The following is a 15,396-nucleotide window of genomic DNA, read 5'->3' as shown; positions in this document are numbered from 1 at the left end:
CATGAGATGTCACTAGGATCTGGGACAGTGTGGCTTTAGGGGCTCCTGGGTGGTTCAGTCGGTTAAGCATCTGACTTCAGCTCAGGTCATGATCTCATGGTTTGTGTGTTCGAGCCCCCCATCAGGCTCTTTGCTGATGGCACAGAACCTGCTTTGGATCCTCTGTCTACGCCCTCACACACACCCCGTGCCCCTCATGCCCCTCCCCCACTGGTTCTTTCTAAATAAATAAGCTTTACATACATACATACATACATACATACATACATAAAACACAAGTTTGTTTCCTCTATGTAAGTGAAAGGGAACAGTACTAAAATATGCATATTAATCCGTCTCTCATTTTACCAGTGAGGAAAAGGCTCCAAGACCATTAACAAGCATATTCATCGTAAGGTTTACTACTGGTAGTAGGTTCTGACTTTTAGTTTTTGTTGCATGTTTTCTTTTGTTTTCCTTCTCTCTCTCTTCATATTATAGGAAACTTAAAATATATACAGAAGAGGAAAAAAAATGAACTCCCATATGCCCATCACCTAGCTTCAATAATACATGCCATTTGTGTTTTAATTAGACCTCTCTTCATTTCCTCCCTTACTTGGATTATTTTAAAGCAAATCTTTGATATGTCAGCAGTAAATATTTCACTATCTATCTCTAAAACATAAAGGTTTTTTTAAACATAACCGTAACACCATTAACACAAAAAAATTAATAAGAGCAACTTCTTTTTTTTTTAATGGTTATTTGTTTTTGAGAGAGAGTGCGAGTGGGAGAGGGACAGAGAGAGAGGGAGGGAGACCAAGAATCCGAAGCAGGGTCCATACTGTCAGTGCAAAGCCTGATGTGGGGCTTGAACCCTCAAACCATGAGATCATGACCTGAGCTGAAGTTGGATGCTCAACCGACTGAGCCACCCAGGAGCCCTGAGAGCAACTTTTAATATCATCAAATATACCATCCATATTTGAATTTCTCCAAGAGTTAGAATTTTTTTACAGTTGATTTATTCAAATCAGATCCAAACAAGATCAACACATTTCATTTACTTGATGTCTTCTAAACTTCTTCCCCCCACCCACCCCTGCGGTTTAATCAAAAGATAACTGACTTAGAATAAACTTTACGTACTAAAAGTGTACCACTTGGTAAGTCTGGGCATATGTATATACCCATAAAGCCATCACAGTCAGGATAATAGACATGTCCATTGCCTCCAAAGATGCCCTTGTGCCCCTTCAGAATCCTTCCTTTCCACTGCATCTCTCTCTTCCCACGCTGTTGCTGATAAGCCTTGAAATCATGTAGTGTTACTCTGCTTTGTTCTTTTTCAGGCTTCTCTATGTTTCTGCTTCACTTTTTGAATATCTGAAATATAATAAGTGTTTTCATGTCCTTGTTTACTAATTCTGACATTTATGTCAGTTCTGGATCAGTTTTGACTTGAATGACTTTTCTTCTCACATTGGTCCTATTTTCCTGCTGCTTTCAGGCATTGTGAGCTTTGTTCTGAGATGCACTTGTTGGGAAACAGTTTGTTCCTTTCAGGTCTTGCTTTTAAAATGTGTTAGGTAGGGCCAGAATAGTTCTTGATCTATGGGCAGTTATTGTTCACCTGTGAGGCAAGACCATTTGAGGGCTCTTCCGAGTGGCTTGTGCATCGAGGTTTTCTGTGCTGCCTGATGAGAAGAGGTCCTGTTCCTGGCTCAACTTGAGTACCTCTCATTTTTTCTGGTGGTTCTTTGGCGGCCTCAGGTAGGTTTACACTGCCCTAATTGGTATATAGCTGAATGCTGGAAGGGGATGGGTCTTTGCAAGTCTCTGAAGTTCTCTCTCCATGCTGCTATTCTGTTCAGGTATTCTGTCCTGAGAACTTCTTGCCCCCTTGGTTTCCCTGGGCTCTCAGCTCTGTCCCAACTCAGAATGTTGGATAGGCTCCTCCTGGGTTCTACCTTGTGTGCTGCAGCCTAGAAAGTCTTTCAAGACAGTAAGCTGGGGTGGTCATAGGGCTCACTTCATTTGTTTTCTGCTTCTCTGAAATATCAGTCTTTTGTTGCCTCATGCATGAGGTCTTAAAAACTGTTTTTCTGTACATTCTGTCTGTTTTCATTGTGAGACAAGAGGGTTAGTCAAATATCTGTTACTACATCTTAGCTGGCAGTAGACATCACTTTATTCCGTTCTAATCTGTAAATTCTCACTGCTTCCCTCCCTCTCCTCTCTCGTAACCTTCTAATTTAGTTGTTCAAAAAATGAAGTCAGTTATTCTATAGAGTGCTCCAGAGTCTAGATTTTCACCAGTTCTGTCCCCATTGTGTCATTTCCCTCTATTCCTTGTATTTCCTGTGAACTGATGGATCAGATATAGGTTCACTTTTATTTCTCAAGAATAATTAATAAGTGATACTTCTTGTTTTGTTACATTATGAGGCATATTAAAGGTGCTCTTTTTGTGATAAGAATGCTCAGTGTGTTCAAATGTCCTTAGCCCAGTCTATGAAGTAGTAGCTTTTTACCTAATGATTTCAGCAAGTTTTATTTATCTTTGCCTGGATCACTTATTTCAGGGATTGTAAAATGGTAGTATTCAAAGTTTGTCATTCTTTATGAATTTATAAACTAGAGCTCTTCTAAGAAATAACTTTTCCTTATCAACTAGTTGATTACTCTGAAATAGAGTTCAAATAGGAAGGTCAGGGTATATGTTGATACTTTCCTTTTTATGGGTCACTTTTCAGAATAATGGATTTGTTCCTTAAGAGCTCCCAGAGGCAACAGGTGATCAAATAAGGGTTTTTTTTTTGTTTTTTTAGTTTGATTATGAGCACATGATATGAGTTTTTGATATGGTTACTCTATCACAGTTATTGTTCTTACTGATGCTCAAATTGCCCCATCTTTGACCAATAGGAGCTTATTCAAGTTGGCCCTTGAGACCTTATTTCATGAGCCCAATAGTCTCTGATAGCTTCCTTGCTATCTGGTATGACAGATATTCCAGGCTCCTCTTGTACATTTCCTTTTCTAGGCCAGGCATCAGCTGTTTCTTCAAGAAGCTCTGGTTCCTTTTAGGGTAAATGGTGTTTTAAGACAATAATACTAGGGGTGTACATTGTCACAAGATTGATCATTGTTTCTAGCTATACCTTTCAGGTAGACAGAGGTAGGATATATGTTTTTCTGTTGTATGTCTGAAGCAAACTATGTCACAAATTCATACTGAAACTTCCCATTCAAATTCAGAATTAAAAGGTTTTTATTTAACCTCTTTTATATGTATATCTCCATTCCCCTACCCTGAGTATCCCAGTTCTCAAAAACACTGGGAATGTTAGACCTAAAATAATCATATAATTGCTCATTTACTTAATCACACAGTACACACACAGCAGTGTGAGAATAAGTATACTGACACTACGGGGTATGATTACCATGAACTGTTTTTGTTTTTTTTTTTTTTTTGTCCTTAGGGTTTATCCCCTGAATATATACAGTCAAATCACTGTGTTTAAAGTCCCTTGAAATACTTCCTCTCTGTGTACTTAGTTATTACTCTCTTTTTTAACGTTTATATATTTTGAGAGAGAGGGAAAAAGAGAATCATAAGGAGGCTCCATGCTTAACACAAGCCTGACACTAGGTTTGATCTCACAACTATAAGATCATGACCTGAGCTGAAATCTAGTCAGGCACTTAACTGACAGAGCCACCTAGGTGCCTCTACTTACCATTCGTTTTGATGTTTAAATTGGCTTATGTTTAGCTCATGGGAATATTCAGTTTGTCTTCTGAGTCTTTTTAACACAACCCCAATAATCTTTGACGACTCTTTTCTTTCTAGTACAACAAACTGTTCCAGGTTTCTTACACATTTATTGGCCCAGACCTGGAACCAGCCATCCAAAATCCCTGGTTCCTTTTAGTGGGAAATGGTATTTAGAGACGATATAGGTACTAAAGTTGTGCATTCAACTTAGTTACTCATTATTTCTAGGCCTTTTCGGTGGCCAGATATAGGAAATATATTTTCCTTTTTCAGAAAACACACATCATTAGTTCAATTTGATGGTTCCAATTTAAACTTTACATTATTTTACTTCTTTGACTCTGTATTTGTCATTTTTCTTATGCTGAAAATATTGGTTCCTGATAACATAATTTCTTACTTTACATATAAACTGAGAACCTACTATGTATATGATTTCTGAGTAACAGTATTAATGTCAATAGTATGATTATTGAAAACTTTTAAGTTTTGGGCTTTTAAAAAAGTTTTTCCTAAGATCTATTCCAGTGGGTATTATTTAATTCTAACGTTACTGAAATAATTCCTTTCTGTGTAGTTTAACCATCAACTTAAAACACTGGTTTATTTCATTTTGCTTTTTATTTTCAGGTATTGTTCTTTTTTTCATGTGAATTTAATTCTGTTGTATCATTCTATACATTTAATAGTTCTAAAGTAAATCTTAACAGAAAAATCTAGCTTTTCTCTGTCCTCTACACACCCACCTACAAAGGTAGCCATTTTCACTATTTGTTTTTAATATAAGCAAGTATGTATATGTGTGTATCCTTTCTCCCCTATTTCTTACATAAAAAGTCTCTTATTATATACGGTAGTCTGCCTGCATTTTCCACCTACCAATATAGTCTAGAGATCCATCTGTATGTTGTACTCTGCTATTGTTACGTGATTGTTATTGCCCAAAACAACCTTTTTTTTTTTTTTAATGAACCAGATTGCTAGTGACTGTAATAGGTAAAAATTATTTTCAAGGTGAGTTGTGGCTGTACATCTATCGTAAAAGATATTTTAGTTGTTTCAAACTGATTTAGAGATGTCAGTGATGTTAACTAAAATATAAGTAGTAGTGTCCCTAAGGCCTAGTTTGGAACCCATTTGTCTCTCTACACTTCCCTTTAGGTGTTTTTACCATTGGTAAAATGGTTTTATGTACCATTGTTACATTGATGATTCCTAGTTCATGTACAGGTAATCCAGGCCGCCGAGCTCTGACTTGCATAACCTATCACTACTTAGCACTTAGATGTTACCCAAGACATCTTAAACTTAACATACATAAAGTAGAACATTTTCCCCCCAAAATTATGCTCTCCCTACTCCCACCCCCAACTTTGCATTTTCTACAATTACTTCTTCCACATCTTGATTCATTTTCCTCACTTTTCACATTCATAGCTAATATTGATGATTTTATCACCAAAATATATTTCTAGTCCGGTGTCATTTCCATCTCCTCTTTCTCCATCACAAGCCAGAGATGCCTTTCCATTGCATGTGGGTCCTCCAGGACCTAGCCTGTAGTCATCTCCATGTTACCCCCACCCTTAGTCCCTCTGTCCATCCTGACCTTTCAGTATCTTAAAACACATCAGGGTCATTTCCCTCCTGGGTTTTTCATTGGTGTTTCCTCTGCTTGGAATGCTCTTTCCCCCCACTATAGTTCTCAGGCTAAATGTCATTTACTCAGTGTCTTTGTAATCACTCTTTCTAAAGTAGAATTCTCAAAATTCTTTGTTCTTGGTTGGTTTCTTTTATAGTACTCATTACAACTTGGAAGTTTTTGTGTTTATTTGCCCTTTATCTGTCTCCTCCACTGGAGGAGTAGACATAGTAGACACCTTAATAGGAACTCAATAAATATTTGAAGAACATATAGAAAAAATGTGAAATTTCATTTTTAAAGTTGCAATTTAATGAAAAGCTTCACTTGCTCATGCAGAACCCATTACTTATTTATTCTCCACATTATTCCAAAATATTTTACAAAATATAAACAATGCTAGCTACAGAAATAAATGTGTGTGTGAGTATATGTGTATATGTTGTTGGAGGTGGGAAACATGTGGTTAGTCTTCAAAATACATTTCTAAGATTCTCTTTCCTAGAATTAGGCAGCAGATTTGGCTTTGAGCTTAAAAGTCACTGCAGAATGGTTTCCATGATCTACAGAACCTGTAAGATAAAAATCTTTTGAACTCTTTCCACCATCTTTCTGTGCCGCCATATTGGTATACATGAATGTCCTGGCAGATGCTCTTAAGAGCATTAACAATGCTGAAAAGAGAGGCAAATGCCAGGTTCTTAGTAGGCCATGCTCCAAAGTCATTATCCAGTTTCTAAACTGTGATGATGAAACGTGGTTACATTGGCAAATTTGAAATCATTCATGATTACAGAGCTGGGAAAATTGTTACAAACCTCATAAGCAGGTTAAACAACTGTGGAGTTATCAGCCCCAGATTTTATGTACAACTCAAAGATCTAGAAAAATGGCAGAATAGGGGCGCCTGGGTGGCTCAGTCGGTTAAGCGTCCGACTTCAGCTCAGGTCACGATCTCACCGTCCGTGAGTTCGAGCCCCGCGTCGGGCTCTGGGCTGATGGCTCAGAGCCTGGAGCCTGTTTCCGGTTCTGTGTCTCCCTCTCTCTCTGCCCCTCCCCCGTTCATGCTCTGTCTCTCTCTGTCTCAGAAATAAATAAACAAAAAAAAAAAAAAAGAAAGAAAAAAATGGCAGAATAATCTCCTGTCCCACCAGTTTGGTTTCATTGTACTGACCACCTCAGCTGGCATGCAGGATCATGAAGAAGCAAGACAAAAACACAAAGGGAAAATTTCTAGAATTCTTTTTCTAGGATGTCATACATATATTCAAATTAAAAAAAAAAAAATCATTTGAAGAGGATGCTATAGTTGTGCTAGAAACCTAAAATAATTCTTTTATTACCTTAGATTTCACCCTGAGTTTATTATCAGCAGTTGTTTAATTAGGAATATTTTCCTAAGATCAATGAAATAGAAGATAGAGAATACTCATAAAGCAGACATGAACTCTGCTGTAAAGACTAGGATATGAACATATGGTAATGTTTTTTTCAACACTATATAAATTAGATTTTGAGAATTAATATTAATCACCATAAATAAAAGTCCAATGTACTTAGTTCTTACATTCACTTTGGTGTTTGAGCAAGTAAATACACCTTATGATAGAAACATTTCCTTTTAACACTCTTTGACAGGACTCTGACTTGAAGAAAACCGTGGATGAAAGTGCACGAATTCAGAGAGCATACAACCACTATTTTGATTTGATCATCGTAAACGACAATCTAGACAAAGCCTTTGAAAAACTACAAACTGCCATAGAGAAGCTGAGAATGGAGCCACAGTGGGTCCCAATCAGCTGGGTTTACTGATGATTCACTAAGGTTCAGAATGGAAATAAAACTTTTTAAAAGTGACTGCAACAAATAAGCCTTCTACTGAGAAAATACATGCACAGATAGACAATATCTGCCAAGTTTAGGCATTTTTATTGTGTAGATTGAAATACCAGTACACTATTCTGAATTTTTATATAAAATGTGGTTGGGAAGGTGTACTAATATATAATTTATCTTAATTTTTCTAACTTTTTATGGATAATATTTCTATTCATACCACATAAAGAAATGCGTTGAAGCATTTTGTATATGTTTTGATTTAGTACCCTTGCCTTTTTCATCAAAGGAATTTTCAAATCCTTCATTCTCATATTGGTCTCCCATTTTCACTGTGATAATGAATACTTGAAATAGTTTTGTAAAGCTGTCCTTTGGTTCAGTATCAACTAGTGAAGGGTCAGTTACTCTTAGGAAAAAATTGTAGTTATTGGCCTTCTTTCCTAATACAAGTTCTTACAGAAGCAGGACTGTAACGTCAGTGCCATCCAAGGCTGACATTGAAAGTCTGCTCAACACTACATGGCTTCATTATTTCAAAGATAGATGGCTATCCATTCTAATTTAAACAAATATATTGGTTTCTTTTCCCTTCATTTCTATCTTGAGGGGAAAAGTGAAGAGCAATAGTTGGCACTCTCATTTGTTGCCATGACAGGCTGATGCTTGAGTGAATGTGTCCCCAGCAAGCAAGGCCATGCAGGCATGCAGGCTGAGAGAGTGCCTTATCCTGTAACACGTAAACCGACACAAAGTTGATTTATTTTCACATGTAGAAATTTGACAAAAATGAGCCTACTGCTTTCAACAGGTTTTCATTAGGATACGGTCAGCAAATGTATTATGCCTCTGCAAATTTTTTTGATGCTTTAAAATGCCTCTAAGTTTGCAAGTGGGGGATTTGGTGAACAATCAGTGTGCTTTTTTTGAAGTGGGATGTGATTGTTAGAATATTTGTTAAATCTGTTGTGTTGAGAACCAAATCCATTGAACAATTTATAAGATTTGCAAATAACTGTAAGCCGTTTCATCCATATGTAATATATACATTATATAATATGTACATTGTATGTATTATATAATATATATTAAAAAAGGTTTCATATATTGTTTTTACGTTTCTGTTAGGAAATGTACTTTTTTGTTTAATGATTAGGAAAACAAAACAGCTCCCCTCCTTTAGATGCGTTAACATACTCAGATTTTTAAGATTCATCTCCATTTGTATCTCCCTTTAGGATTCTTACATGGTATATATTCTTCCTCAAACATATTTAGAGATGTAGCTCATCATTAAACTAAGTTAGCCATGTTTTATATTGCTGCCAACTTTTCACAGGGACAGTATTCACACTTAAAAGGTTAGGTGCTTAAATATTAGTGGTCATCTTTGTCAGTGGTAGGCATTAGACACCTGGCTGTTGAATTTGTTTTCTTCTCAGCAAAGCTGTCACATGGAATGCCAGCCAGGAGCACTTAGAGGGAAGAGAAAATACACGGCAGTAAGCAGTATGCACACATTGCTTTAAATCTTTTTAACAATGAAACAACGCCCAAGTTGCTGTATGGTTAAGAGTGGAAATCTATAGGTATTTTTTTCTAGAATTTCATATCCAGAACACAAATTAATGTTCTTTGTCCTAGCATAGGACATCAGTGGCAAAATGAATCATACCCTTTTAATAACTTTGGTAACTTTTAAACGACGTATATTTACATCAGAATTCTGGCTTCTCAAAGCAACCTGAATCAAAGCACAGTGTCAAGGTAATATCTTATGACTTAATGTTTCAACATACTATAAATTTTAAGAGAAGTTTCATTTTCATGTTCTCAGGAAATGTGCTGTCTTCTATGGTATGCCTTCATGCTGCTGCATGGAGCCTCTGTGAACAACTGTACGATCATCGTAACAGCACAAGTTTATCCACAAAAATATTTCAACTGTCTTGACATGATAGAGATGATTTTTACATCATATATATTTTTAGCTTTATCATCTAGCATAAAATGCATATTAGAAAATAGTCTATACTTAAAGGAATTATTTCTATTATAAATTGTATTCATGACTAATTAATACACACTTGATTCCCCATAATATAAAATGAAATAATGCTCTTTAGTTAATTTCAGTCAAGATGCCAGAGCTGAAGGGAATAAATTCAGAGAAGTTATTTCAGTCCAGATGCCAGAGCTGAAGAGAATAAATTCAGAGAAGTTCATTGTATCTCAATAGAGTCATTGAACTTGAAACTGAAGTCTCATCTGAGTCTGCAGGACCTGGCAGATCTCTGCTGGGGCAAGGAGTCCCAAGGGCCCCAGTAGTCTCCCAAGGCAACAAGAGTATAGTTGTAATCAAGGAAATGTGAATCTCTCTTGTGGGAAATATACAAAATAATGAGCTTTACCGAAGAGAAATGGTTTAAAGTGATGTTGAACAACTGATAATAGTTAAAATACACATGCACCTGCATATGCTTTTGGGAAATGTGCCAATACGTTAATGCACATGAGCATTCTTTGTAGACAGATGAATGTCCACATTCAGCATTCAGGGCATGACTATTTCCATACAACTAAATATTATGTGTGTATATATATATATATATTTTATTTTCAAATGTACAAATACCCATAGAATTGATGTTCCTGGGTAAGCCATATAACACTGTAACTAGTGGAATACATGCGATGCATTGCAAGTAGAGTTTCACTTTTGTTCTAGCCATGCCTTGATTATGCAGTCTCTATTTCTGTTTGGTATTTGGATAATATCAATCCAATACATCAGGACTTTGTTTACTTTTATCAATTCTAACTATACAGTTGCTGAACATAGCTTTTTAAAATGGAAATCATAAGCCCATGAACGACTACAGCAATAGTAGCCTGAATCTAGATTCTAGAATCTAGTAAATTTACTTATAGTAACTTATAAGGACAACTTTTCTTTAAAAGAGCAAATTGATTAACACAAATTTAGAAAATAATGCAAATTAGCAATAAAATACAATAGGGTAGCATTATAGATTATGGCCAGATACTAACTGCTTTGACCATACTTCTTAATGACAATAAAAGATGATCTTTGCTTTAACAATTCATTAAATTGCTGCTTGTTGTTAGGTAAAACAACAAGTGTCATAATCTAGTAATTGGAGTTGATTTTCAAGATGGATAGCCATGGAGTTAGGTACAGTTACTTTAAACTGGTAAATATTGAACATCAAGTTCTAAAAATTGGTCAAAATAGCGATCTACTTAACATTGTACTTTTATGACTTCTGAAACAACACTCCATTTTCCAGAAATCATAGGATAGGGAGCCAATAATTTTGTAGTAATGAATCTTTATACTAAATATGAAAAAAGAAATCCTGAACTTTTATGTACATATATAGGTCATTTTTTTAATGTCTCAGTCACCATATATATTAATAATATATATACAGCCATATGTATAATATGTAAAACTTTCCCAAACTACATGAATAATAAAACTAAATGTGTTTACCCATGTAATTATAGCTAGTGTTCTTAAATGTTTACTCCCAAATTCTTAGACCTTCTGAAACTTTTTTTTTTCATGTTGTTTTATAAGACTCTGGTTTTACCTTGAGGCAGATACTAATCTCCTTTTTGAAAAAAAATGTATGATGAAATTCAGATCAGAAAATTATCACTATAACAATTTCCTTAAGGAAAAAGGACAGAGTTCTAAATGGCATTGTCTTGGGAAATACTTATTTAAGCTTTCAAATGAATTTGTGATATGACTCAGATTTAGAGATTGGGGTAACTGCCCTCCTCTTCTAATGGATTTGCTGTGAAAATATCTGTGTAATAATATCTGCATTTTTAGTTTTGGGAGAAATTCAGTATTTTAAATAATGGCATTATTGTATATAGTACAAGTGAATATTCACAAACTTTTTTTTTTTATGTTTATTTATTTTTGAGAGAGAGAGCGCATGAGTGGGGGAAGAGCAGAGAGAGAGGGAGACACAGAATCCAAAGCAGGCTCCAGGCTCTGATCTCTCAGCACAGAGCCTGACACAGGCCTTGAACTCACAAACCGTGAGATCATGACCTGAGCCGAAGTCGGACGCTTAACTGACTGAGCCACCCAGGTGCCCCTATTATTCACAAACTTTTAAGAATACAACTAATAATTCAGCATATGAGTTTTTGAGTATACATTGCATATCTAAAGGAGATAACTCTTTAATTCTTTAAGGTAAGATGATTTTTAAATTTTTTGTTAGCTTCAAGTTTTATTCATTTTTAAATATTTCCCATCCATTATGTTACTTTTTTGTGTTCCTGGAATTATTTAGTGCACAGAATCAAAAATGAGTCTTTAACACAGTAAAAAGTGAAGGAACGACATCTCATTTCCAAGGTAAGAATTTTAAAGCATGGTTCTCTACCACTCCTGCAGTACATGGCAGTACTTTCTTTAAAATAATCTCTTTTGTTAAAAATAGAGATGGTGTACTTCTAGCTGAGATCCTAATTCTGATTCTTGACCACCTGACCTTTGATAAAATTTATATCTCCCTTTACTTTTAATATTCCACTAGTTAAATAAGGCTAGCTTAATATTTGTCTTCACCTTAAATTACAAGAAGCAATTTGTATCTCTGATATAGTAAATGCTAGACTGGGAAATCCTTATTAGGCTGCTTTATCCATTTATTTTATGTATTCACTTATATTGAGGTTGTTTACCATTTAGTTTTTTTTAAAAGTGCATCTCTTTCAGAGGTTACATAATGAATGGTACATACCATTCAAGAATCTTACCTCCAGTTTTAAAACAGCTCTGAGGTTGTAGTTCCAGCCTTGGAAGAGGGCCTTTTCTGCTCTCAGTGGCGTTGGTCAGGAGAGTCATTTAGTTTAGAATGCCACCTCTAAGTCCAAACCTTTAGCGAATTCTTGCTGTTACTCACAAAATTTAAGCAATCCAGTACTCTCTTACATCCAACCACATTCTAATCTTTGCCCCCCTTAAAGCTGCCCTACCTTAATTCTTATGGCTGAAATTTATCACTGCAGCCCTATTGTTTAGCCCATAGTATTAAGTTTAAAAGGCCTCTGTTTATTTATAGGGAGAAATGTTTGGCTAGACCCACTTAGTGGACCTTGAATCCAATATGAAGATATCTTAGTTGCATTCTTTCTCATAGCTTCGTGGCTGTTGGCTGATAATGCTGTGCTGTGATGAATGTGACTTGCCTCCACATGCCAGTCAGCCAGAAGTGACAGTTCCTTCCCTTTTTTCCCCTACTAGTTTTTACTGTTTTCTAATTTCTAGCACAAACTGAATGAACACAGCTACAGTTAATGTAAATGCCACTTAATACTTGGGAGAGCAATTGACTCCATGCTTGTAAACCTGTCTTGAGTCCTACTGAATAGGTATGGTTGTTGCCACAAAGCAGAAGCTAAAAGGTCTGATCTTACAAGTTGGACTGGATATTTTTGTTGTACTTTAGCCACAGCAAACTCTGGGGGCAGAAACCTACACATATGGCAGGCCATACCTGAAATTTAGCTTTCCTCCTATCAGTCAAGGTGGCCTGAGAGCTTGGAGGAAGTGGAAAAAAGCAGAGCACTCAAAACTCCTCAGCTATAAATTACCACTATTAAACCAGAAGTCATCACCAGTTAACATATGTGGGTTTTGTCTTATTCTTAAATAGGAGAGATGGGCAGTGGGACAAATAATGTTGCTTTGAAGACATAAAGCTTGTTCTGGTAAACGTGGTCCAAATGAGGAATGCCTTCATCTTTTCAGGTAGAACCAAATTTGAAGAATAGCTCATCTCATCTGTAATTGAAATATAAGATAAATATTCCTTTTGGTTGTGTGTCCTCTTTGAAAAAGAACAACCAACTGCTGTTTCTTTGGTAATGTTGACTTTTAAGGAAGTGGGATCTAGGGTTTTGCTGGAGAAGAATGAGCACGAGGGTTCAGCAAAACAAGTGTAGTTTTCTGCATGTTGAGTTCTGTTAGAGCCCATGGTGAGTATTGGATGTGAAAACCTTGCTTTGGGGTCCCCCTCCCCATTTCAGTTTGGTATATCTCTATTTTGAACACAAATGCATGCTGTTTTTAACCTCTAGTCTTTGAAATGGTTGTAGAACTTTTTTTTTTTTAACAGAAGACAAAATGCTTGTTAGCAACCTAAAAATAAAAGCTGAACAAGCTGCTTAAGTTTTCTAATGAAAAAGTTTAAAAATAAAATTTGATTGCTGCTGCTTTCCAAGTAATTGTATTATTCCTGTATAAAAGAAACATTACTGCTGTCCTTGTATAAATAAAATTTTCCTGCAGTACAATTAAGTATTGAGTTTTCAGAAACTGTCCCTATAAATTTTTTTTGCATATTTCCATATCCTGTCCAAACATGGGAGATTGTATATTCCAGGTAAACTATTTTTGTATATATAAAAATAAATATTTAATATTGCAAACAATGCAGTGTTTCATTTATAGGTAGAATTAAGGTTTAGAGGTAATACAGAGGATATCAGATTAGCTTTGGTAATTTCTTTTAAATGCTAATAATCTTTGTAAAAAGCCTGTAATAACATTGTTTTTCTCACCAAAATAAATATATAAATTTTTCACCTGCTTCTCTTCTTTAACAAGGAAACCCTAACTGTTGTTTCCTTTGTCCCAGCCCAAGTGATTTGGTGGCTTTCAAAGGTGATGTACTCAAGGAAAAAGAAACTGCAGACACAGGGAAGATTAAAATATAGGATCAAGAAAAGGCCTTTGTGCTTAGATAGCGTGAGATGCTAGGACCAGCCAAGCAAGAGAAGCCCCGGTGGGAAAGACAACGCCTGCTGGGGCACACAGCTCACCCTTGAGGCCTGCGGTGGAAAAGGGAGGTGGACCTGCCAGGCTGCCCAAGGGGTAGACGCATGACTGTGGGTGAGTGCATGAAGCCTGCTTCCAGAAAAGGTACTTTGCCACTCTTTCTCAAGCAAGTTTCTGGGATTCCCTACCTTGTACTTCAGAAACTGCTAGTCCAGTGTACTTCTCACTTCTATCGTTCATTCTTTCATCTTACGCTGCCAGTATTCTACCACTGCAGTAAAAATATTACCACAAATTTAGCAGCTTAAAACACAGACTTAGTTCTGTAGGATGGAAATCCAACATGGGTCTCGCCAAACTAAAATTGAGACGTTTCCCAGGGCCTGCCCTGGCTCTTACTGCTGGAGAGAGAATCTGCTTCCAGGCTCCTGTGGGTTGTTGGCGGACTTCAGTTCCATGGTGTTGTAGAACTCGGGTCCCCTCTTCCTTCCTGGCTGTCAGGTGGACTGCACTCTTGTTTTTGAACTGACCTCTCCTGTCCCAGAGCTAGCAACAGCACTGAGTCCTTCTTATGCCACATCTTTCCTGCATTTTCTTTGGCCAAGTATCTCTCTGACTCTTCTGCCTTTTTTCTTTTAAGGGCCCACCCAGATAATCTGTCCATCTTAAGGTCTATAACCTGAAAAACACCTGTGAAGTCCCTTTTTGGCATGTAAGGTAACATGTTCACAGGTTCCAGGGATTATTACATTCTGGACCTCTCTGAGGGACTGTTCCAGGGCCATACCACACTAGCTAATGTGTTTCTTTCTGCACCCACTTAGGAAAGAGGAGTGGTCATGGAAACATCTGAGTGAAGGTGGCTGGCCTCTTCAGAAGTATTACCCTATTTTCTGTTTTCTAGGTGATCTAGTCTACTGGAACTTGTTTCCAAATGTAACTATTTTTAATAGTTCTTGATCTCAAGCAGTAAATAAAGGTACATTTACAGTTAATAATTATATGTAGTGATGAAGATTCCAGTTAGAAGAGCCTTTTGGAGGCCCAGCACTACTTTGTCCACAACATTACATTGGGGTCTGCTAAGGAATGGCAGTAACTGGGGGGTGGCAGGGTGGCTAGGAACACCTGTAGCAGTATAGGCACATCCTGGGATGGTATCTTTAGTTTTTGTTGCTTTGGGGTGGTGTTAGTTGGTTCATTTGAACTTAGAGGCTCATGCATACAAAATTCTAACAGGAACAGAAGGGTAACTCCCCTAGCCTTGCCCCAACTTCTAACTCCTCTCTCTTCCCCCAAGGAGCCACTGTCAGGTTT

General features: G+C 36.7%; 1 protein-coding gene across 5 annotated transcripts in view; it reads left to right on the top strand.

The window, feature by feature from the left end:
- Positions 1–13,733, top strand: part of PALS2 (protein associated with LIN7 2, MAGUK p55 family member) — a 112,704-nt gene extending 98,971 nt beyond the window's left edge. For all 5 annotated transcript variants that reach the window (XM_053218299.1, XM_027075134.2, XM_015081010.3 and 2 more), the window contains one exon: positions 7,047–13,733. In XM_053218299.1, the coding sequence (XP_053074274.1) occupies positions 7,047–7,223 (177 nt within the window). In that variant the 3' untranslated portion in view covers positions 7,224–13,733. The remainder of the gene's footprint in view (positions 1–7,046) is intronic.
- The last annotated feature ends 1,663 nt before the right edge of the window (positions 13,734–15,396 follow it).

Source organism: Acinonyx jubatus, chromosome A2 (assembly GCF_027475565.1).
Source record: "Acinonyx jubatus isolate Ajub_Pintada_27869175 chromosome A2, VMU_Ajub_asm_v1.0, whole genome shotgun sequence".
Lineage (NCBI taxonomy): Eukaryota > Metazoa > Chordata > Mammalia > Carnivora > Felidae > Acinonyx > Acinonyx jubatus.
This window is presented reverse-complemented; position numbering and strand designations above follow the sequence as displayed.